At 37.5% G+C, this 23685-nt stretch overlaps 1 protein-coding gene across 2 annotated transcripts in view; it reads right to left on the minus strand.

Annotated features, from left to right (window-relative positions):
• Positions 1–2324: 2324 nt before the first annotated feature.
• The window catches only part of AUTS2 (activator of transcription and developmental regulator AUTS2), a 120510-nt gene continuing 99149 nt past the window's right edge, over positions 2325–23685 (minus strand). Inside the window, exons 10-15 of one of the 2 annotated variants that reach the window (XM_082246227.1) lie at positions 22976–23047; positions 18306–18459; positions 15413–15490; positions 9882–9965; positions 7482–7695; positions 2325–5233 (exon numbers count right to left, since the gene is read on the minus strand). In XM_082246227.1, the coding sequence (XP_082102353.1) occupies positions 3976–5233; positions 7482–7695; positions 9882–9965; positions 15413–15490; positions 18306–18459; positions 22976–23047 (1860 nt within the window). In that variant the 3' untranslated portion in view covers positions 2325–3975. The remainder of the gene's footprint in view (positions 5234–7481; positions 7696–9881; positions 9966–15412; positions 15491–18305; positions 18460–22975; positions 23048–23685) is intronic. The other variant, XM_082246228.1, reaches the window with a different exon arrangement.

A 23685-nucleotide genomic window follows, 5' to 3' on the forward strand; every position in this document is an offset into this window, starting at 1 on the left:
GTTGTAAACATGAACATCATTTCTATTTTAAGCTATTCTTTGTTTTTTTTTTTGTCCATTGGTCCGTCCTCCCCTTTGGTCTGGTATGCTGTACATCAATGAAAAGGACCAGTAGGAAGGATGGTGTGGTGGTATGACGAAGATCACAAAAATACAAGATTTGAATATAACTTCAGTTCCCTATATCTCTGGATCTGGTGATTGTTTTGACATATAATTTTCATGAAAAGAAACCTCTCCTTATTTGCTCATTTTGCCCAAGCTTGTGACAGATACACTTTAAAGACAACTCCATCTCCAAGCTTTGTAAAGGTATGCATCAAATCAACCTGCTTTGTAAATAGCACACCTAATGCATTCTGTTTAGTTAAGTTGGTGAAGTATCTATCCATCAGGAAAATGTGTCAGGGCTGTAGGCAGACAGAATGCAATTATCACCATAGATGAGACATGTAAAACTGGTGATAATTTTAGGACTGAATGTGGCCCTCTTACTTTTTATATGAGCCTCTGCTGGTTTCTGGCTTTAAATTGAACAATGCCTCAGCTGTTGTCTTCTTGATAAATGCTAAATAATTTAGGATTTGTTCCATGACCTCCTTCTCTGGGATAAGGTATTGTAAATTGTAGTTGTTACTATGGTGTTAGTTACTAATGTCTTTTAAGTAGGTGCAGCCCCCAGTAAACATAATACGGCTTGAAGATCAATTTGATTCAGTTGGGCCTACGGTTTAGTTTGTTTTTGACATGACCTCTAAAGCCCCGTACACACGCAACGATTATCGGCCGACCGATCGTCCGTCTTTTGTCCAGAGTTGTGTTTTGTTGGTTGGAATGTGCCTAGACTGCACACGAATTTTTTCGCCCAACAAAAATCTGCTTCAGAAGTGATGTCATGTGTTGGTTTGCTTTCTTTGTGTTCTTTCTTATCTGAGCATGCCCAGTCTTGCTCATAAGATTTTTCCCTGTCGAAATCAGTACTGACTGCATGAAAATCGGCCGTGTCTTGACGGCCAACAAAAATTTTATAGTCTGCACACCAGATTTTTTTCGGCCGAAAAGTCGGAGTCGGTTGTCGGAAGCATCATACTAACAAGCCGAAAATCGGCAGATCGGACGTTGGACGAAAATTCCCTGCCAATTTTCGATGCGTGTGTACGGGGCTTTAGTATTCTGTGAGCTTTAGTATTCCCCAAAAGCATTTAACTTGTGTAAGTATTTTGTAACAAACCAGATAATACAAATTATTGTGTATGTAAAGGCAAACCTTTTTGGAGATTTTGAAGCAGGAGTAGTTGGCTTTCTTTTTTTGATGCCTGTGTCCCATTGGGGAGAATTCCCTTAACGTCTTGTTCCAGAGACACAACAGGAAAAAAAAGAACTCTCCGAAGTCAGAGGATAGCCCCTCTTAGACGGTTGTCAACAGAACAGGTATCTCCATTGGAGGTTTTCCCCTTGACTCTTGTTTCTGGTCCAACTCAAAAAGTTTGTTTTTCCCATTGCTTTGGGGTTGATATTACTAGAGATAAATAGGCTGTTCACTTTGCAAGGTCATTTCTCCCAGAGCTTTGTGAATGTGGTAAAGTTTCACTTTGCAAAAAAAAAATAAAAAATCTGCAATACAGGTCTATTCAATAAAGCAATACAAAGAACAATGAAGATGCGTAAATCATAACAACCCAGAGCAAACAAGCAGATTTCACATTTCTCCATCCAGGTCAGGTTGCTATGGTACTGCACTTGGCATGCTGCCTTTTGCATTAAGGAATAAACCTGAAATGTTGGAAGTTGAAATGATTGGGTTTGGAAAAATTCTAGATAGCTCCTCCCTAATAAATGATGGCCACTTCACACAAATAAGCACCTGGAAAGCTCCTTAGTTCACATTTTTTTAATAACATGGCACAATTTACATAACACAAGTCTTCGCTGATGAGGAACATGCTGAAGATCGAGTTGCTTCATTTTTATGTTTTGATTTTTTTTTTCCTTTTCAGTTCTCTTTTTTCCTCTTTACATATGATCTAAAAAGGAAATTTCTTACATACAGGATAAACAGCAAAAGGTTTGTATATAACAATTTCTTTACAATACTGAAAGCTACCACTACTGTTCCAGTGTACATAATCTTTTGGGAGGGTTTGTTCTTTAAAAAAACACTGCACAACATCTGGAGTTCACAAAATCTGAAGCTCACAACTAAACCTTCAGATGACTACTAAAATAGATCTCTGCTTATTAGAAACAACTGTCAGGAGTTTTATTCAGTGTTCTGATTTTTTTGCCAAAACAGGATAACAACTTAAGATATCACTTTAATACACTAGAAGACCAATGGACTATGTTTATTTCATACATATAATTTACAACCCAGTAAACCAAATGTGTATGGTATTTATTTCTGTTAAAGTCATATCCTCTCCGACTGTTTAGATGAAAACAGGTGTTATTATGAGATTATGAACGAAATGCCCAAAACAAACACCGGGGGGTGGGGATGCTTTAAATTTCGTACTTGTCATTTGGGTCAACAATTTAACTAAAATGGTAGAATGTGCATCATATTAAAACATCAGCTGCCAAATTTATATATTCTCAATAACAATGATATTTTGTTTCCCTTGAGTTGGTTGCTCTGGCAAATCCTGATGTATTTAATAATGTAGTGCAAAGAGCATTTGTGAGAGTAAACCGTCAGTCTTTTCATTCTAGCTGTTAGCAAGGCTAATGCCGAAAACGTGTCTTCTGATTTGTTCATTGACCATAGGAAATTTTGTTTTCTTCTTCCAGTTACAATCCAGTTACAGACATTGTAATAGACAGTGTGCTGAAAAAGATTGTTGTTGTAGATAAATGCATATTTAAATCATGTTAGTATGTTTGTATAGTTGTGCATAGGTGAAACGAGCCCTGCACTTTTATGTTTGGAAGTATTATGTTAGCTACCACAAGAAAAACATTTAAAGAGGTTTATACCCATGTATGTATTTTGAGCTCCATAATGCATATATACTACTGTTCCATCAAACATGGCAAATGCTGTTATTTGGTGTCTTTGGCTGGCTTTTTGCCAAGGCAGCTTTTCACTTCCTTGCTAAAACCACTGAGAAACCCACTTCACATTCAGGGATCCATTGGTGGAACTGGAATTGAAAGTGCAGCTTTGAGAACCCAATATTTCTACTTCTGCCTCAGAAATGTTTGCTATGAGTAAGATAACCTACCTGTTCTTTTTACTACATTATTAAATAAGCATCATTCCATTACAAATAGAAAGATCAACTTCATTATATTGAAATGGCTGCATAACAATTATAGGGCATATCTGTAACATCCTTGTTTAGAATGTTGAAAAAATCCTAAATACAGATTGATGCCGAGAAAAATGCAATAGGTATTTCAACATGACTTTCTTAGAGACAATATGACTTTAATGATGTGAGTGTGGGAAATAGATCCATTTGTGTTACAATGGCTTTATGTTAAAAGCCTCAATAGTAATTGCATAGTTGAGGGGGTTTAGTTGTCTCTAATAACATACACAGTAAGAGCAGACTGTGTTATAAATAGCAAGGTTGTAAACTGCACAGTTTAAGAAGTATTATTGTATTATGTCTATTTACATTTGTACACAGTAAAGCTTTCATCCTATCCTTTTGCATATTTGAACCAATAACCAATGAAGCAAATCATTGTAAATACATATTTACATTTTCTTTCAATATCACAAGTCTGATACAGTCCAAATAGATCTAATGAATTATTTCCTTCAGTTCCAATCAAATGCTTTACATTAGTAAAATAAATTGAAGACAAACATTTGAATTGGCTAAAAGATCTGGAAATCTGCAATGTATAATATACAAAAAGTGAAAATCATTGCTCTTAGAGGCTTTACATTTGTACAAAGATTGTATGTCAAGTCTTGCTCTTATTTAAATCAGGTTTATTGTCCTCAAGCTCCATTTATTAAATTCACCGTGCTTCAATATCTTTCAACGTGTGAGAAGGAGGTCTGTCTCTTATCTCTGCAGTCAATGGAGTAGTCCTCCTGGGAGATCCCGGTCGGCCTCCCAAAGTAGAAATTAGGGGAGGGGGGGCACTTAGTGCTGCTGTTGGTGGAGTCTTATTAAGAAGTCCATTTTGATGTCCAGATGTGGGACTGACCCTGGGATAGTGCATGCTTGGAAGTCCTGGAGTAATTAAACTTGGGTGAGGCAGGTGACCATCCAAAGCAGCTGGATGAACCGAATGTAAACGGGCATGTTCATAGTCCTCTCGAAGCATGTGTAACCGTTCCCTCTCTTCCATCTGGCTTGCTCTTTCTACATGTTCCCTACGTGGGTCAACAGTAAGATGATGGTGATGATGGTTGTAATCATGGGGTTCCCTGTCTCTAAATGATCTGTCCGTTTCATATATTCTTGGAGTGCCAAGTCGATGAAGTGGATCGTTTCGCAGCAAAAAATCTCTTCCAAGGGGATCACGCCTATGAATATCTAATCCTCTGTAAGGGTCTCTTAATGGATCTCTCATAGGATCCCAATGAAATGATGGATATGGGAAACGTTCACCACCTGGGATTGGGCTTATACCCATGAAAGGGGCCATCATGCGAGTTCTGTCTAAGCCACCAATGCTGTTCATTGGATGCATCCCTGTTACACCCACAGCCATTGGCATAGATCCTAAATGGCTTGGATGAACGTTAGGTCCTAAATGGCTTGGATGAACATTTGATGTAGATATTGGAGGGGGTTGTTCAGAGGACCTATGCACAATTGGTGCCTCAGAAACTAAAACGTCATGATCTTCCTTTCTTTCCTCTTTTACTTTGACATCATTACTTTTCTTTTGACTGTCATATGTCTCAGTTTTTCTCTCATCTCTATTTGAAGTGCTATTAGGTCTAGTGCTTTCCATCACTGGTGGTCTAACATAAGGGGAGGGTACCCTCGAGACCTGCTTGGCTTCCTCTGCAGCTCTATTGTCATGTACAATGCTTTCCTTTTCAGAAATATGGTTTTCTTTTGCTTTGTGCTCCTCCACGTTTGCTTCTTTCCATGAATCTGAGTGATCCCTTTCACGTTCCTTGGTCTTTTCTTTTTCTCGTATCTCATTATTTAGATGGCCTCTGCTTTGCTCTGATAAACTGCGATTATGTCCCAAAGAATTCATTTGAGTAACAGGTGCTGGTGAAGGATGACTGGAGTGCCTTTTCTCATTGCTTTCCCTAGAGAAACAGAATGAGTTTAATGTACTAATAGTAAGAAATATATTTTATACTTTTATCATAAATACACATCATAGTACACTAAGCTGAGAGATGAAATATACATATCTTTCATTATATTTGGGAGCAAAATATATACAATAAAATGCTTCCTACAAGGAATGGTTAAGTAGGACACACATTTCACATCACGGTCAATAAAGCCAAACTCTTTTTTTTTTAACTTTAGTTTGGTCCAGCTTAGCTTAGTAATCTTTAGGGCTGTATATACAGTACTACATCTAAAAGTCTACTGGGGATGCTTAAAAGCACATACTTCATCACAGATTCTGTCAGCTTTGATCTTCTAGGCTCTGCTGCTGTGACTTGCTATCACATACACTGCAGGAGTGTGATTGAATGCTCCCAACCCTCACCCACCGATAAAACATCTTGTATTCTGTTCACAGAATACAAGACATTCAGTGATTGGACAAGGGACTGTACTGTTGTTCACCTGCCCCTTCCCTCTTCTTATCCAATTACAGAATTTCTTCTTTAATTATTTGTTGAAGTACATTTTTATGTGTATACCAGTTTCCCTGTGTTACTGAAACAGTACAAATAAAACTGCGAGCAGCATCACATTGGATCTAGCCTGGAGAGTAAAGGAGTTGGCTGTGAATTGCAGCAGCTTATTACCAAGATTACACTTGTGTGTCTCTGCAAGAGCAATGATTTAATTCTAATTATTAATGTATTTTTCTTTTAAAAGAAACAATCCCTACCTCCAAGCTCCTCTCCTGTACGTCCCTTTAATATGGCGATATTTAAATTCTTAGCAATTTTGGGGAAGCTAAGAAAAGGAAAGTGGGTTGGCTCTGCTAGCAGTTTGAAAACAAAGCTCTATTTGCATATGATATGTGGTATTCAGGACAACAGGGGCACAATGTTAAAGGAAATCAAAGTATTGTCCTTATTTCAGATAAATTGGTAATCTTTTTCCACAGGTTCAGCTTAAGGAAGAGTCACCTTTCTATCTATTCTCCCCATGGCACTTGGTCCCCAAATTCCCCAAGCCGCTGCTCAGTCCCTACCTTTCCTCTGCTATAGCACTGCCCCATGAAAATGTGACTATGTGGGAATGAGTTTATTTATCATACAGTGAATGGCATCAGTGGATGGTAGAATCCACTACAGCACACATGATAATTACTGGTAATATATGATAAGCTGTATGAGTTTTTCCTGGTCACCACTGCTATTCACTGGGGATGTGCTGATTGGCATAATGACTGACTTGCTAGACTGACACATTTCCTTTCTGATATGAAAAAAAGAATGAAGGCAGAGAGCAAGAGGATCAATGTAGCAGAAATATATCAGGGCACAGCTCTTAAGGGAGGAGCAAGGAGGTGCAGTAATCATTTACATCATGAGGCCTTACAGCGGCTATTACTTTATATTATCTGTATATATAGCAACTCCATAATTTGAAAAAATTTTCTTTGTAGAACCATGTAGCATAACATATGTAATTTCTACACCTGTAATCTTTTGGCTTTATGTTAATCACAAGGATGTTGTTGCCATAAATATTTTAAAGCAAAATAACTGAATATAAAAAGCATATAAAGAATATGCAATGTCAAAAATGTTAGAAAGAGCTTTCAATATTAAAAGAGCACCTTCCTCTACATTTATTTTTAATGGTCCTACCAAATATTTAAATGTATGATAATAGTCAGTTTGAATCAAGTATCAAGCCAACATACTTGGTTTTGTTTATGGAATATACAGTTGTGCTACCTATTTTTTTTACCTTTTATATGCTAACCTGGATAAATGTCAACAGATGCATAGTTGTTCCTATTCATATTAGGTTTATCCTAAGACTACTGAGTGGTATAAAGCTACCTGCGTGCCTATCGGGTGCTAACATACATGTAGCACTACCGTTTTTATTGTTTATCAACCATGTTGAACAAATGAAGATAGATGTAATGTATAAAAACTTTAGCCATCGATTGATATTTGCTGATAACAATCAGAACATGCAGTAAGTACAAACAGCTAGTTAGAAATAGTTTACTGATCCTCTACTGCCCTCAAATAATAACTTGCTACAAACCAGTGTTTCCAAAGCTTTCCCATAATCCCACAAACAGTGCCACAATTATTCTTATAGCAATGCAATTTAGCTACTTTTGAGCCTATAAAGTTTAAAAACATTCTTTAATTGCTTTATTAACATTATTAGCTTCCACACCTTTCTTTATCATCTTTGGATGATGATTCTCTTTTTTCTGACTCTCGATCATGAGCTGTAACTGAAGAACTGCGTTCAGGTTCCCCAGGTTTAAGCCAGGGTGGAGGTGTCGGGAAAGAAGGTGGTGTTCGATGAAGTCGATTCCATGGTTCATGAGGATTATTGAAACTCTGAATATTTGGCCCTTCCTTATGGCTAAACATTGCGTTAGATGCTAAAAAAACAAACAAAAAAAAACTTTAGAGCATTCCTGTTACTCAGATCAAAACTTTATGCAATATGCATATTTACTTTAAAAAATAGGTATTTGATATATTACACCATTTACAATACAGCTTTTATGTCAGGGTGCTTAACAGGCCATCCAAAAAATAATATTTCAGTTTTGGCTGCATGCCAGCAGGTAGATTCTCCTACTGACGTTTTGTTTTCCACTGAAATCTCTGCACCCAAATGAAATCAACTTCTTGACCCCATAATAAAGGGGACCATCAACTGGGAGTGATGATGGGTCACGTGGGCACCATCAAAGTATTGACATTATTCTGGAGACAGATTTTGTCCTTTGAAAGCAGCCCTGTGTCCCACTATTGCAGTTGTACTTCAATTCTGGCAATATAAAAGACAGCTGGTAAGAAGCAGGTAATGTTAGGCAGCCCTGTACCTGCTAGCTTAGGGGCAGTGGTTTTTTTTTGTAAAGTTTGTAGTACACATGTAACATATTATAAATGCATAAGGACACATTTCAGAAAACTGAGGTAACTAAAGAATAACAAACATGCTATGTATATTCAATAGTATATGAAAGCTACAAAGGTATACACTATGTAAAATATTTTGTACTTTAAAATTAACTCTGCTTAAATCCTTGTGTAAGCTCTAAGTACATCCAAGTTTAAGTTTAAAGGGTTAATTCACCTTTACAGAAAAAGTGTAAAGGTAAACTAACACCGGACACCCTCCCCATCCCCCCCGTCCCCGCTGTGCTTACCTCCGGGATTGTTGAGCCGTTAGCACCCCTACAGCAGCTCCTCCAGACCGGGGATTTGAAATCCCCATTGTTCTCCCACTTCCCCATCAGCATTTCCAGGATACCACAGATGGATTCTGATTGGAGCTGGTCAATCAGAATCCATCTGGCGGAGAAAAAGGAGAAAGCTCGGCAACCCTGGAAGTAAGTACAGTGGAGACTCCGGGGGAGGGGAAATTGCGTGTCCTGTGTTAATTCACTTTTACAGTTTTTCTGTAAATGTGAACCAATACTTTAAACAAGACATAGGACCTTCCTTCTAGCCCATGTTAAACTGCTGGGCCAATCATCAAGCACACATGCTATAACATCAGAACAAAAGGAGTGAGTTACATGATCCTTTATACCATGGAATGTTGGCATTTCTCTTTCCTGCTATTGGCAAACAGAACTGAGATGAGTGTTTGTATTTGCAATAGAAGGGCTGAGCATTAAAGTGTTGCTTTGCTTTGCATCACAATATGTATCCCTATGCCTTCGGTAGGTAATGTTTTAGGTGATGTTTTAAATAGAGCTATGCATTTTACAAAGATCGTGAGCAAAATGAACATCTTCACTGGACAAAACACTAATTTTCCAGTTATCAGCTGCCCAGATGTTCCTTAGCCCACTGCAAATGCCGTTTACCATAAACGTACCCTCAATGCGTTAGTGCTTTATTATGACATACAGCCAAGAGTGCTGCATGTGATAAAGAGGCAGTCACAATGGTATAGTGATGTTAAAGTTTTTCTAAAGCCAATGCTATTTTTCATTTTGAATGAAGTAAGGAATGGTTAAACTGCTGTCAGGTTTTCTTGCCATTGAACTAAACCCATCGATTTAACTGTTCCCCAAAACAGCTACATTCAATGGGGGCAAAGACAGCATTTAAAACTCAAAGACAGCATTAAAAACTCTGACATTGGTTCTATCCTATCGCCGCTTTATCAAAATCTTAAAAGAATACTTTTTCCTGCATTCCATGCATTCATCTCTGGGCGCATACCGCCCTGAACATACATACATCTCGGTGCACCATCCAGCCCTGATCAGCCACAGCAGCTGTCAGTCTCTCACAGAGTTTAAAAAAGGCTGTCTGCAGCAGGCCCAGATGGCAAACCTGTGCCCTCCACCCACTGCTAAATGCTCGGACAGAACCTCAGTTACTGGGGATAAATGCCCAGTATGTATGGGGCTTTAAAAAATATCCTCAGCTTTCACAAAATAAACAGTAATATAGAAAAGTGTTTATTCACTACAACATATCCCATGCTACTGTTACTCAAAGCTAAAGAGTATACATGTTACAGATGTTTTCCACCTATTGCTGCAATAGCATTATTCCTAATTTGTATTACTTTTGTTTAATCTTAGGAATGTTTACTCACTGACTGAGGGATTGCCAAGTCCCCCAAAAGCATTTCCTCCTACAGAGGCAAGACCACCGAATGTTGATGGACGATTAAATGGTTCTATGAAAACAAAAGATATATAAATGATAAGACTAATTTATGGAAAACATCTGCTTTTATTATTTTATTATGGCTATGTATTTAGTAAACATATACGTTAACTATGTTCTACGCCACTATCATTGTTCTAGCTAATGCTTAATTGCTTTTCAAAGTAGGATGCACTAACTACTTAAAAGCTTACTAAATAAAACACTCTAAACTACTCCATGATTACCCCTCACTCAAAAAAATCAGCAGCTGCATATATCAGCTGTATATAGTGTATATAAATAAATTTATATCACCAATATATATCACCATTTGTTCAGTGCTTGGTCAATACACAATTCCCAAAGCCTCATTCCTCCATACCCACAGTTAAACATAAGAAGTCACAGAAAAACTTGTAGCTAAACACTCATTTTGGATAGCATTAAGGGGAGGTTATAACCCATCAAGATGTTTTTTGCCATCTGCGTCGCAAGAGATTTTCCTTCACTTTTTGTCCCACAGCCAAAACAGGAAGAGAGAGGAAATCCCTCCAAATTGAGGCAAACCCAGGTTGTCACCAGGGTCACCAGAATTAGTGTTCCCATCAAAAGATTTCCCATCTATTACTGTTCAGGTGTCAACCAAAAATGTGGGGTTTTCTTTTACTTTCACTTTGAATGATAATGATAAACAGGACAAATAGAGAGGGTAAATCTCTCTACCCTGCTGTCCGTGGCACAGACAGCAAAAAAAAACTGACATGTGTTCTAATCACTCTCCAATCTATCCAAAACTTAAAAAAAAATGCCTTTATTTAAATAATAGTTGAAATCCTTAAACTCTTATTTTTAAAAACAGCATTAAAATTCACATTAGGTGATGTTTAGACAGCACAGTTGTTAAGTAGGGCATGCCAGTAGACAACATGGTCCCTCTGGATGGACTCCTGTGCCTCTTCACAGGCTAATTCATAGTTCCTCTCGTAGACATAAGGAATTTGGCTAATACTTATGCGTGCACCTGTGCGCATATCCATGCACATCAATTTTCTCATCTGCACATGTGACAGATGTTGGCGCCAAATGGGCTATTTAAACTGTGTCAGTGCTCAGAATCAGTGCTTTTTTGTCTTTAGTCTTCTCTGTATCCTGTGGCCCTGTGATTCTGTAACCTGATTTCAGTTGCTGACCTGGCATGTGTGACTACTCTATGAACTCTGCCTGCACTGACACCGGCTTGTTCTTGACCACTGCTTCTGCCTGCTCTATTTTTTTCTGTTCCACTAATTGGCTCCTGACCTGGCTTGTACCCTGACCATGCTCTTGCCTGCTCCTCTGCAACTGATCTGTCCTGCAGTGTATAACCTGGCCAGCCTGACTCTAATCTTCCTGTGATTTCCAGTACTTGACTTACATCCTGCTGTGCCTGCTGTTCTGCAGTCTGCTAATGGTGTGTGCCTCACCTGGCAGTACCAATTTGCTTCAGTCTGTCACCCACCAGCTATCTACCAGCCCTCCTGCTTCACTGAAGGCTATTGACGACTGCCTGCTCTGCTACTAGCAAAACTTACAGGCGTTCATGCCACTCTGTATTTCTGCGCTTTCTGTTCACACTACAAGGGGCCCCGAGTCAGAGGTGTAAGAGAGACCTTCCTCATGATTTCAGGATCTGTTACCAGGTACGTGATAACAGTTTAAAAGTGAATTGGCATGCAATATATATATATATATACACACACACACATATATGCAGTGCCTTGCGAAAGTATTCGGCCCCCTTGAACTTTGCGACCTTTTGCAATATTTCAGGCTTCAAACATAAAGATATAAAACTGTAATTTTTTGTGAAGAATCAACAACAAGTGGGACACAATCATGAAGTGGAACGAAATTTATTGGATATTTCAAACTTTGTTAACAAATAAAAAACTGAAAAATTGGACGTGAAAAATTATTCAGCCCCTTTACTTTCAGTGCAGCAAACTCTCTCCAGAAGTTCAGTGAGGATCTCTGAATGATCCAATGTTGACCTAAATGACTAATGATGATAAATAGAATCCACCTGTGTGTAATCAAGTCTCCGTATAAATGCACCTGCACTGTGATAGTCTCAGAGGTCCGTTTAAAGCGCAGAGAGCATCATAAAGAACAAGGAACACACCAGGCAGGTCCAAGATACTGTTGTGGAGAAGTTTTCCCAAGCTTTAAACATCCCAAGGAGCACTGTGCAAGCGATAATATTGAAATGGAGGGAGTAACAGACCACTGAAAATCTACGAAGACCTGGCTGTCCCTCTAAACTTTCAGCTCATACAAGGAAAAGACTGATCAGCGATGCAGCCAAGAGGATGAACTACAGAGATCTACAGCTGAGGTGGGAGACTCTGTCCATAGGACAACAATCAGTCGTATACTGCACAAATCTGGGCTTTATGGAAGAGTGGCAAGAAGAAAGCCATTTCTTAAAGATATCCATAAAAAGTGTTGTTTAAAGTTTGCCACAAGTCACCTGGGAGACACACCAAACATGTGGAAGAAGGTGCTCTGGTCAGATGAAACCAAAATTTAACTTTTTGGCAACAATGCAAAACGTTATGTTTGGTGTAAAAGCAACACAGCTCATCACCCTGAACACACCATCCCCACTGTCAAACATGGTGGTGGCAGCATCATGGTTTGGGCCTGCTTTTCTTCAGCAGGGACAGGGAAGATGGTTAAAATTGATGGGAAGATGGATGGAGCCAAATACAGAACCATTCTGGAAGAAAACCTGATGAAGTCTGCAAAAGACCTGAGACTGGGACGGAGATTTGTCTTCCAACAAGACAATGATCCAAAACATAAAGCAAAATCTACAATGGAATGGTTCACAAATAAACATATCCAGGTGTTAGAATGGCCAAGTCAAAGTCCAGACCTGAAAGAACTGAAAACTGCTGTACACAAACCGGCGCTAATTCAAATCATAAATAAATGTGATACACTCTGTGACAATAACCATGTCCACCACTGTGGATAGTGCTCTATATGATAAAACCTGATGCAAAAATGTCGAAGTAAAATCAATCCTCAATGTAAAACTGTAAAAGCGAGCCTATACACAAAAGATCTACAGTGGATGACTCTGAAAAGACTGTGCATAAATAAAGTCCTCAAAAAAAAATATATATATATAATGCAATCACAAAATCAATGCAATAGATGAAAAAGGGTGATGATCAATGTAATCGTTGATGACCGATATGTGATGAAAAAATTCCTGAAAATATTTCATAAAACAATTCATAAAAAAGTTGTGTATAAAAATATAAGTGTCTGAGAAAATCCCACAGTGTCCAATATACAATCAAAGATGAATGAAATAAATCTTCAAAGGATCAACCAATCGTAAAATATAACATCAATAATCTGGATATCGATCCAATCTCCAACAAACAGGTGTGTAGTGGCCGCTTACCTCCCATACACACTATCTGCACATGTGTGTAATCCAAACACACTTGAAAAAGTCACGTGGGTAGTGACGCAACGCGCGTCGGGAAGAGCCGGGTGACGTCACCTCCGTGTTTACGGCCGTAGCCGGAGGTTCTACAGTGTATTGCTTTTGCTCGTTTGTTGCTATTTGATTGTAAGTGTATCTTTTATTGTAATTAAACTGGTTTTGAAGTTACTGCACCATGAGCGTCTCATTTTATATCCTATGAGGCGGAACGGCTTGGAGTGAGCATATTGTGCAGCTGAAGATCGTTACTGGATTGGGAGATCGATGTACTGTGAACATCAGTGATTACATGCCTGCAAGAGAGGAGAGAGGTCGGAAGCCCAGTTCAAAGGAAAGCAATCGGCTTGTTTGGATTACACACATGTGCAGATAGTGTGTATGGGAGGTAAGCGGCCACTACACACCTGTTTGTTGGAGATTGGATCGATATCCAGATTATTGATGTTATATTTTACGATTGGTTGATCCTTTGAAGATTTATTTCATTCATCTTTGATTGTATATTGGACACTGTGGGATTTTCTCAGACACTTATATTTTTATACACAACTTTTTTTATGAATTGTTTTATGAAATATTTTCAGGAATTTTTTCATCACATATCGGTCATCAACGATTACATTGATCATCACCCTTTTTCATCTATTGCATTGATTTTGTGATTGCATTATATATATATTTTTTTTTGAGGACTTTATTTATGCACAGTCTTTTCAGAGTCATCCACTGAAGATCTTTTGTGTATAGGCTCGCTTTTACAGTTTTACATTGAGGATTGATTTTACTTCGACATTTTTGCATCAGGTTTTATCATATAGAGCACTATCCACAGTGGTGGACATGGTTATTGTCACAGAGTGTATCACATTTATTTATGATTTGAATTAGCGCCAATTTTTCACACCATACACGTACCAATTCACGGTGGGGACACCGATTTAGATTGGCAGCTTTTTCTACATTTTTTTTTTTTTTCTTTATTTATTTGATATTTTGGAATTGATTTACTCCTATCAAACCCCTCTGGGTAGCGCATTGATCCTCTTATTTATTTGCTGTACACAAACGCTCTCCATCCAACCTCACTGAGCTCGAGCTGTTTTGCAAGGAGGAATGGGCAAAAATTTCAGTCTCTCGATGTGCAAAACTGATAGAGACATACCCCAAGCGACTTACAGCTGTAATCGCAGCAAAAGGTGGCGCTACAAAGTATTAACTTAAGGGGGCTGAATAATTTTGCACGCCCAATTGTTCAGTTTTTTATTTGTTAAAAAAGTTTGAAATATCCATTAAATTCCACTTCATGATTGTGTCCCACTTGTTGATTCTTCACAAAAAATTACAGTTTTATATCTTTATGTTTGAAGCCTGAAATGTGGCAAAAGTTCGAAAAGTTCAAGGGGCCGAATACTTTTGAAAGGCACTGTATATATATATATATATATATATAAACACACAATGACCATTCATTTGGAGTGCTTGGTGTATGCAATTGGGGACAGTTTGGAAGCTATCTGTACCTTAAATGAATTTCAAGGACTCATTTATTTTCTATATTTGTGTACTTGATGTATACATTTATATTGCAGGATGCAATTTAATATTACCTATTTGTTCACTTACATTATAAAAAAAGAGCTAGACAAATGGTGATATATGAGCTTGCTGCATACACTGTGGTCAATATATAATCTAATAGATTGCTGTGTGTAACAAATAAAACTATTCAAAACCAACCCAATAATGGACAATCCTACAAATGTAATACCTCAGATATTTTTAACACAGCTGGCCTTCACTCATATTATTTTAAATCACTTTTTTTTTTCAAATCAATCACTTTTTTCTTTTTATATAATTTGGGTAGGCAAGGATATAAAAATAAATAAATAAATAAATAAATACATGAGGCTAAATAAATATTATACATTTTCAATAAATGTAATTAATGCAACATATGTTGTTTTATTTACCAAGATGAGCAGCGGGGTTAAGGAAATTACTGTGATGAGGTGGAGGACCAAAAGGTGCACCAGCTGGGTGTGTTCCACCTAAAAGCAAAATAATTTATATAAATAAGGGAAAAGATTCATACAGGTTTCTATATCAAAATTTAATAAATCATAATAAAATTACAAAACATGTTCTTGATTTAGCCATCACAAGAAGGGTATTTCCTTGCTCCTTCCTAATACAGTAAGAAAATAAAAATGTTTAGCTTTTCTTACAAATTGTAAATGGTTATCTACACATTAGTCACTCTCCTCCAACTAGATTTAAAAATATATTTAATTACGTTGTCATTTTTAATTACAGTGAAACAAATTAATACAACAGACAAAGAGTCATATACCTTGTGGCTAAAAGCAGCCAAATACAAAAGCATCTAAAAATTTTGCGATAGAAACTGGAACTGCATTTTTCATGCTCCATTGTTGTTGAGTATATCAGGTGTACTAATCATGGATAATGGTGCTTATACGAGATGACCTACACACCAAATGACCAGCTTAGCTAGAAAAACAGTGTAGAATGGTTGGACTGTTTAGAAAATGTATGCAGGCACAAGGAAGCTAAGAAGTGACCTTTGCAAACTGCTGCTTATTGGTGGGGTATTCCTGGTGGGAAATCTTGCTAGTCATTTTTTGTAACAGTACTGGCAATCAATCTGAGTGCTTGGACAATTTTCTTTGAGGAAATACAGCCTGCCTTTGGAAAGCCAATAGTTTTCATAGCAGATTGAGAGGAACAAGTGCAGTAGGTCTTAGGAAATCCACTGAATAGCAATTCACCTTGAAAAGTAATTGAACAGAAAATTCGAGTTGAAGTAAAGAAAGGAAAGTAGTTCCAAGTTTTTGGCAACCTAAGAGTTTGTAGGCAGGGGATCTGAAAGGCGAGGCCCCATCCAATCAAAAGAAGAGGATTAAATAGGCAGGATAGCTTGCTTCTCTATGATACATGGGTTCCCATAGTTTATTGTATATATGTATATATATATATATATATATATATATATATATATTCTGTAAGATAAGACTGCTTTAAAATATATATATATATATATATATATATATATATATCTATATTTTAATTGTTTGTTTTATCAGTTTACAGTGTTTTTACCAGTTTACAAGATACGGCCAGAAGAAAAATCTAAATCACATCAATATTTGGTGTGATTATCCTTTGGCTTCAAACCAGCATCAATTCTTACACTTGCACAAGGTCAGGATTTTGTAGGATTAGAGTCAGGTGTATGATTAACCAATTATACTAAGCAGGTGCAAATGATCATTAATTTAATATGTAGGTTGAAACACAGTCATTAACTGAAAAAGAAACAGCTGTGTAGGAGGCTTACAATTGGGTGTGGAACAGCCAAACTCTGCTACTAAGGTGAGGTTGTGGAAGTCAGTTTTATGCCACAGGTCATACACCATGGTAAGACTGAGCACAGCAAAAAGACACACGGCAGTTATACTGCATCAGCAATGTGTCCCCCAGGGAGAGATTTTAAAGCAAACTGGGGTTTCAAAATGTGTTGTTCAAGCTCTTTTGAAGAAGCACAAAGAAACGGGCAACACTGAGGACCGTAGTCACAGTGGTCAGGCAAGGAAACTTAATGCAGCAGATGAAAGACACATTATGATTACTTCCCTTCAATATTGGAAGATGTCCAGCAGTGCCATCAGCATAGAACTGGTGGAAACCAGTGGAACTTCTTCGGAGAAGTCTGGCCAGAAGTGGTCTTCATTGAAGAATTGTGGCCAAAAAGCCATACCTCCAAAGTATAAACAAGGCTAAGCGACTCAACTATGCACAAAAACATAAGAACTGGGGTGCAGAAAAATGGCAGCAGGTGCTCTGGACTGATGAGTCAAAATTTGAAATATTTGGCTGTAACAGGAGGCAGTTTGTTCACCGAAACGCTGGAGAGTGGTACAATAATGGGTGTCTGCAGGCAACAGTGAAGTATGATGGAGGTTCCTTGCAAGTTTGGGGCTGCATTTCTGCAAATAAAGTTGGAGATTTGGTCAGGATCAATGGTTTCCTCAATGCTAAAAAATACAAACAAATACTTATCCACCATGCCATACCACCAGAGAGGCATGTGATTGGCCCCAAAAATGTATTCTGTAGCAGGACAACCACCCCAAACACACAATGTCATTAAGAACTATCTTCAGCGTAAAGAAGAATAAGGGGTCCTGGAGGTAATGGTTGGGCCTTCACAGAGCCCTGATCTCAACATCATTGAGTCTGTCTGGGATTACATGAAGAGAAAGAAGGATTTGAGGCAGCCTACATCCACAGAATATTAGTAGTTAGTTCTCCAAGATGTTTGGAACAACCTACCTGCTGAAAGCCTTCAAAAACTGTGTGCAAGGCAAGTTTACTTAAAAGAATTGATGTTGTTTTGAAGGCAAAGGGTGGTCACACCAAATATTGATTTGATTTGGATTCCTCTTCTGTTCCCTTACGTTATAATACACTTGTACTTCTGAAAGCAGTCCTAATTTGCAGCATTTCTGCACACCTTCCTAACGTTTTGGAACAGTAATATATATATATATATATATATATATATATATATATATATATATATACAATATATATATATATAACACTAAAGTTCATGTCCAGTGTTAAAATTATATTACAAGGTACTGAAATATGTTTTAGAAAATATTTTCCCAAGCACATGTTAACCATATAGGTTCTAATGAATAATAGTATATATAATCTAGCAATGCACGTTAAATTCCCTCTATTCAGAGATAGTATAATAGTTTAGACTAGCTCTCTATGGCCCTACATTTTAACTGTAAGCTCAATATCTGTATATGCAAATAGATTTATACCCACCAGCAGCAGAGAACAGTGTTGCAGGGCGGGCCAAGTCATGGGGGTGTGGATGGTGATGATGAATAGCTCCAAAGAGGCTCGGACCTGGTGGCCTGCTCAAAAACTCAGGCTTTAGGCCAAAATCCAGCTTGTGCGGATCTGTCTGCATCTGTTTCTAAAATAGAAAGCATGTCTGGAATTGAGATTTCCCCCGTGGGTGGATAAAAAAGGAGACTTCAAAGACCATACAAAATGGCACATTCACACCTTGAAATTGCAAAAACGAGCTTTGTGTGTGCTATAATTGAAAATAACACTTTTTAAAATCTGATATTATCAGAAGTGACAGACGGAGTAAGACAGAATAAATTGCTGAAACATGACTTGAAGGCAAAATAGTAAACACATATCCACACAAAAGTTTATCCTGTGCAGAACCAGAAATACAAAAATAATATTCTATGATGAAATGACAGAATTTATTTGTGTAATGTACTGTATCTCAATATTGCAAAGCAAGCGAATATATTCATTTTAAACTAGGAATTTTTAATCATGTACATTTGGCATAACATAGCAGAACATAAGAGAACAACAGCAGGCTCCTGCATTGCTGCTATGTGCCGACTGCTCTACAATGAGAGCTAGAAGTCTTTCACTTGGCACATTTGTAGCTTGGGAGGACAATGTATCTTGCATGTAGATATAGGCAGAAAATAGACTTCAGGATGGTGCATAAACTGTATTAGGCTTGCCTCAAGAATTACTAAGGTGGTTTAGATTTTTGAGGGTTTTTTTATTTTTTGCAAGTTCTTAATTTTGACAATAAAGTGTCCAGCAATCCAACATCTAGGCATGTTCAACAGCAAGATCATATAACAGAAGGGGATAAAATAGAAAAAAGTTACAACACTCTGTAACAGATATGATAATGCATAACTACTGGTCAGTTTTGTTATTTTCCATAAGATGATATTAGCACACATTATGGGAGTCACATATTTCTATGTGCTTTTAATTTGTATAAGACAGTCTCAAAGTGTTAATATGTTGAAATGGTGAACTTGCACCCAGGACTTTTTTTAGCTAAGTCGTGTAAACAGCATAAGGTAGAAACGATAGATAGATAGATAGATAGATAGATAGATAGATAGATAGATAGATAGATAGATAGATAGATAGATAGATAGATAGATAGATAGATAGATAGATAGATAGATAGATAGATAGATAAATACTATGTTTATTGTACAGATTTAAGATAGCTGGCTTTATGCTTTTGCTTTAGGGAAAACACAAAAGCGATCATTGGAGTCTATTTATGAACTCCTGTGTGAATTAGCTGTTATTTTAATAGTTTTTCTCATTTGGTTACTGCTGTCTCTGAGGGAAAATTCTTGCTTAAATTAAACAGAAACGAACATTCCAGCTCTGGATAATAAAACGTAAATAAATAGTATTCTAAGGCAAAGAGGCCAAGCAGCAATCCATGGAATACGAAATGTAGGTATTTAAAGAAAATGATCCATGTTTTGAAATCAGCTCTTAATGGTTGTGCATTTCTAAGTGCTTACATTTGGAAGAAGTACATAATCAGTTTCAATTTTTCAAACTGAAGTGTGCAGCGATTAATATTTGATAAAAGTACCATCTATGTAAATCAGTTTTCAGTTTAAAGCAACTTCCACTGAGGGCTTTATACGATGTTTATGTGACACTGTCAGGACAGAAAACCACTGCTGACTAGTTTTTAAAGATGATGGTTCTGGTGTTGTTATTATCTTAATGGGCTTACTATTGTGTACAAACATGCTGACAATAAAGTCTCAACTCTCCTCCTTCAGTGACTTAGCATGTAGATAGGCATGATTGGGATGGCAGCTGTGGAGGCTGTACTTGTAAAATTCAAATCAGCACTGGCAGCTCCAATATTTCTGTCTCTATCCTGTTAAGACTTAACTAGTGGTTATGGTCTAACCAGCTAATAAAATTAGTGCTTGCTTCTATAAATTTTGAAAAAACATTTATTTACCTAGTGATGTAAAGTATATCTGTCGGAACCTAAGGTGGTTTTTATATTGCAGTGGACACTGAAAGCCACAGAAAATGATTTCTTACGCTGCTACTTGTAAATGCATTTTGTATATACCAGTACTTGCTTAGGTGGCACAGCACAATGGGGAACACACTCCTTTCTTTTGTGCATAGGCCTTTCATACTTCAGTGAGCAATCCAAGTGCTTGTCACTGTATGGTTCTTTTGAGTTTTTTAATATAGAATGCAAACTAGGGATGCACAGATCCGATATTAGGATCGGATATCGGCACTGATACTGACAAAATAGCTGGATCGGTAAAATTAACCGATCCACGGGCCGATCCGGTTTTGCTGAGTCCCGGCTCAGCCGTCCCTTACTTGCACGGAGCCGCTACTTCCTGTATAGGTCCGGCTCACAGGCGGAGTGATATCAGATGCACTCTGCCTGTGAATGGAGGAGCCATACACATAAAGCAGTGGCTTTGCTCTGTACTGCAGCCACATGCATATTGTGTATGTGTGTAGTTCCGGATCGGTATTGGCATCGGTAGTGGCAGATACACAATGCCAGGTATCGGTATCGGGACTAGAAAAGTCGGATCGGTGCACCCCTAATGCAAACATATAAATTACTTTGTGCATGTGAGGCACAAAAAAACATTGTTCCAATGCACACTGCAAAGAGCGACTGCACACTACACATTGAACATTGTTGTATAAGTTAGCAGATAACTTAAAGACCACATCTAGGCAAACATTAAATAGCATGTCAACCCCCTTTTTCCTTCTTTTTTTAATTTTCTGTTGAAGCAAAGTTTTACTTAGCTAAGTCCATCATTCAGGTCCCTCGTCGGTACCATTTCCAGGAACATGGGACCAGTAGTCCACCATTAGAGGTGTGCCCATGCAGACCAGTCCTGAAAATCCCACTTGTGCTAATAATTGCCATCAGACTCTCTTCTGAATTCTGAGTAGATACCAGCACTTGAAAGCCAAAAGGAGGTGTCCACATCACGCAGGAAGTGATGTAGACACTTAAGTGGGGTACACACTAGTAGAAAATCTGCCGAAAATTCCTGTCCGAGGTAAAATCGTCCGATTTTCGCCTAGTGTGTACACAACTTTAAGCAGCCGATGCCAACATTTTTAAAGAAAAAAAACGGAGGGACAAACACCAAAATTTTTTTCGTCCATCCCCAGACGACCGATTTTCGTTTAATGTGTATGCAGTACGTCCGTGAAAAATCAGATAAGAAAGACCACGCATGATCTGAAGTTGCTGACAACCCGGAAGTCTAGGAACAAATGTGCCAAAAAAAAGAAAAATTGGACGAGAAATTTCGTGAACATTTATGCACTGTCAACTAAAAACGGTTATGAACGCTGAGCAGACAGAGAAAAATCGGAGGATATTTCATCCGATTTTTGTCAAGTGTGTACGGCCCTTTAAAGAACAGCCCTCTAATGCAGAGAAAAAAAGCAGGACCTGAACGTCACATCACCACAGTTTTCGGTGAGTAAAAGGGGCATTTATGTAGGGCATTTTTTAAGCTTCCACATAGCTACAAAGGTGGAGGGGTGTGAGGGAGGGGAGGTGCAGCACAGGGTACAGCTTTGAGAGGTCATGTACAATGTGTGCACAAACACCCACATGCTCCTGCAGATTGACAACACAAGCATGCCAATTATCTACATAATGGCTTCTCGACTCTAAGTTCCTCTGCATTTGCTTTTATTAAATCAGGCCGAAAGCATGCTTTACATTAACATGAGACCTATAGAAAAGGTTAATTTGTAGTTGCAGTGTAGAAATACATAGCAGATCACCTTAGTAAGATGAGAAAATGTGCTTTCAAATTCCATTATGTATTAAATGAATGGAAAGAAAGTTAATTAAAGTTTCTACAATGCCTCTGGGAGCTATAAAGTACCAGCAAGCATTATTTATAGTCTACTATCTCACAAACATGAAATTGTACATGAAAGCAATAGCATGCTCGGGAGATACTCTGTTTATGTTTTTAATGAAAAGTGTAATCAGATTTTTTTACCATAGGTAAAATTAACTAAATAAATATCTGATACTAGTATAATGATTGAAAATCAACTACATTTTTAATGCCTATACTAATACCATAACAATGTTGTAAATGGATATTTACATTTTATATCTCTATAGCTGATTATACACTTGACAACTTTAGAAAATGTCTATCAGCTTTCCATCAAACATTATTATTGAGGAATTGAAAGGTCTGAAGTAGTGTGCCACCACTGTTTTGATTTTTTTTCCTGGGATTGCTCACTGAAGTATGAAAAGCCTGTGCATGCTGAGCATATTTCCTGTTACAACCTAAACATGGGTGTACCATGAAACTTTGTTCAAAAGATAGAGTTAACTTTTATGAAGTAATAATTGTTTTAATGTTTGTTATTAAAATCCAATTTTCATTATTGGTTCAGGTCTGCCATTTCCCTAAGAACGATGTAAAGTCTAAATAAACGATAAAAAAACAAATTATCTGGAAATAGTGTAATAAAAACAGTACATTTAAATCAAAAGTCTAAATAAACGATAAAAACACAAATTATCTGGAAATAGTGTAGTAAAAACAGTACATTTAAATCAAATAAAAACACAGACTAATACTTACTTTAACCTTTTGTTGATGATGGTATATCTGCCAGGCAATATGCACATGCATGGCACACCATTTTCCAGGTTTCTAGCAGATGAAAAAGGAATATAGTTATATAACATTTTGAAAATCTGATCTACTAAAATTCTACAGGTCTGTCTGTAGCAGACTGTGAAGACAGTTATTACAGTGTAACTAAAAGGCAAAATATTTCTTTTGTTTTCATTTTGGAAAGAGTAAGGGGAGTTATAACCCCTGTCAGTTTTTTTTTTTTTTTTGTTATCTGCGTCCAATAGGGGAGATTTCCTTTCACTTCCTATTCCATAGCCAAAACAGGAAGTAAGAAGAAATCTTTCCAAAGTTAAGGAATCCTGGCATGTAGCCAGAGTCTCCTGAACTAGTGTCCCCATTGGAAGATTTCCCATGTATTACTATTCTAATGCCAAATCGTAAGATTTTTTTTTACTTTCATTTTCAATGATAACAGTAAACAGGACAAATAGAAAGGGTGAATCTCCCTAACGGGGCACAGACAGCATTAAAAACTGAAAGGGGTTGTAATCTCCCTCCACTGTATCCAAAACTAAAAATGATTTGCCTTTAGTTACACTTTAAGTTTCTTAGAGGGTCATTTACATTTAGAGTTTTTGATTTTTTGGGGTTTTTATTGTTTTGCAATGCATAGAGCTTTTTTATGTGTACTACAAGTGCATTATAGCTATCTA

Source organism: Pelophylax lessonae (genome assembly GCF_965119305.1).
Source record: "Pelophylax lessonae genome assembly, chromosome: 2".
NCBI lineage: Eukaryota > Metazoa > Chordata > Amphibia > Anura > Ranidae > Pelophylax > Pelophylax lessonae.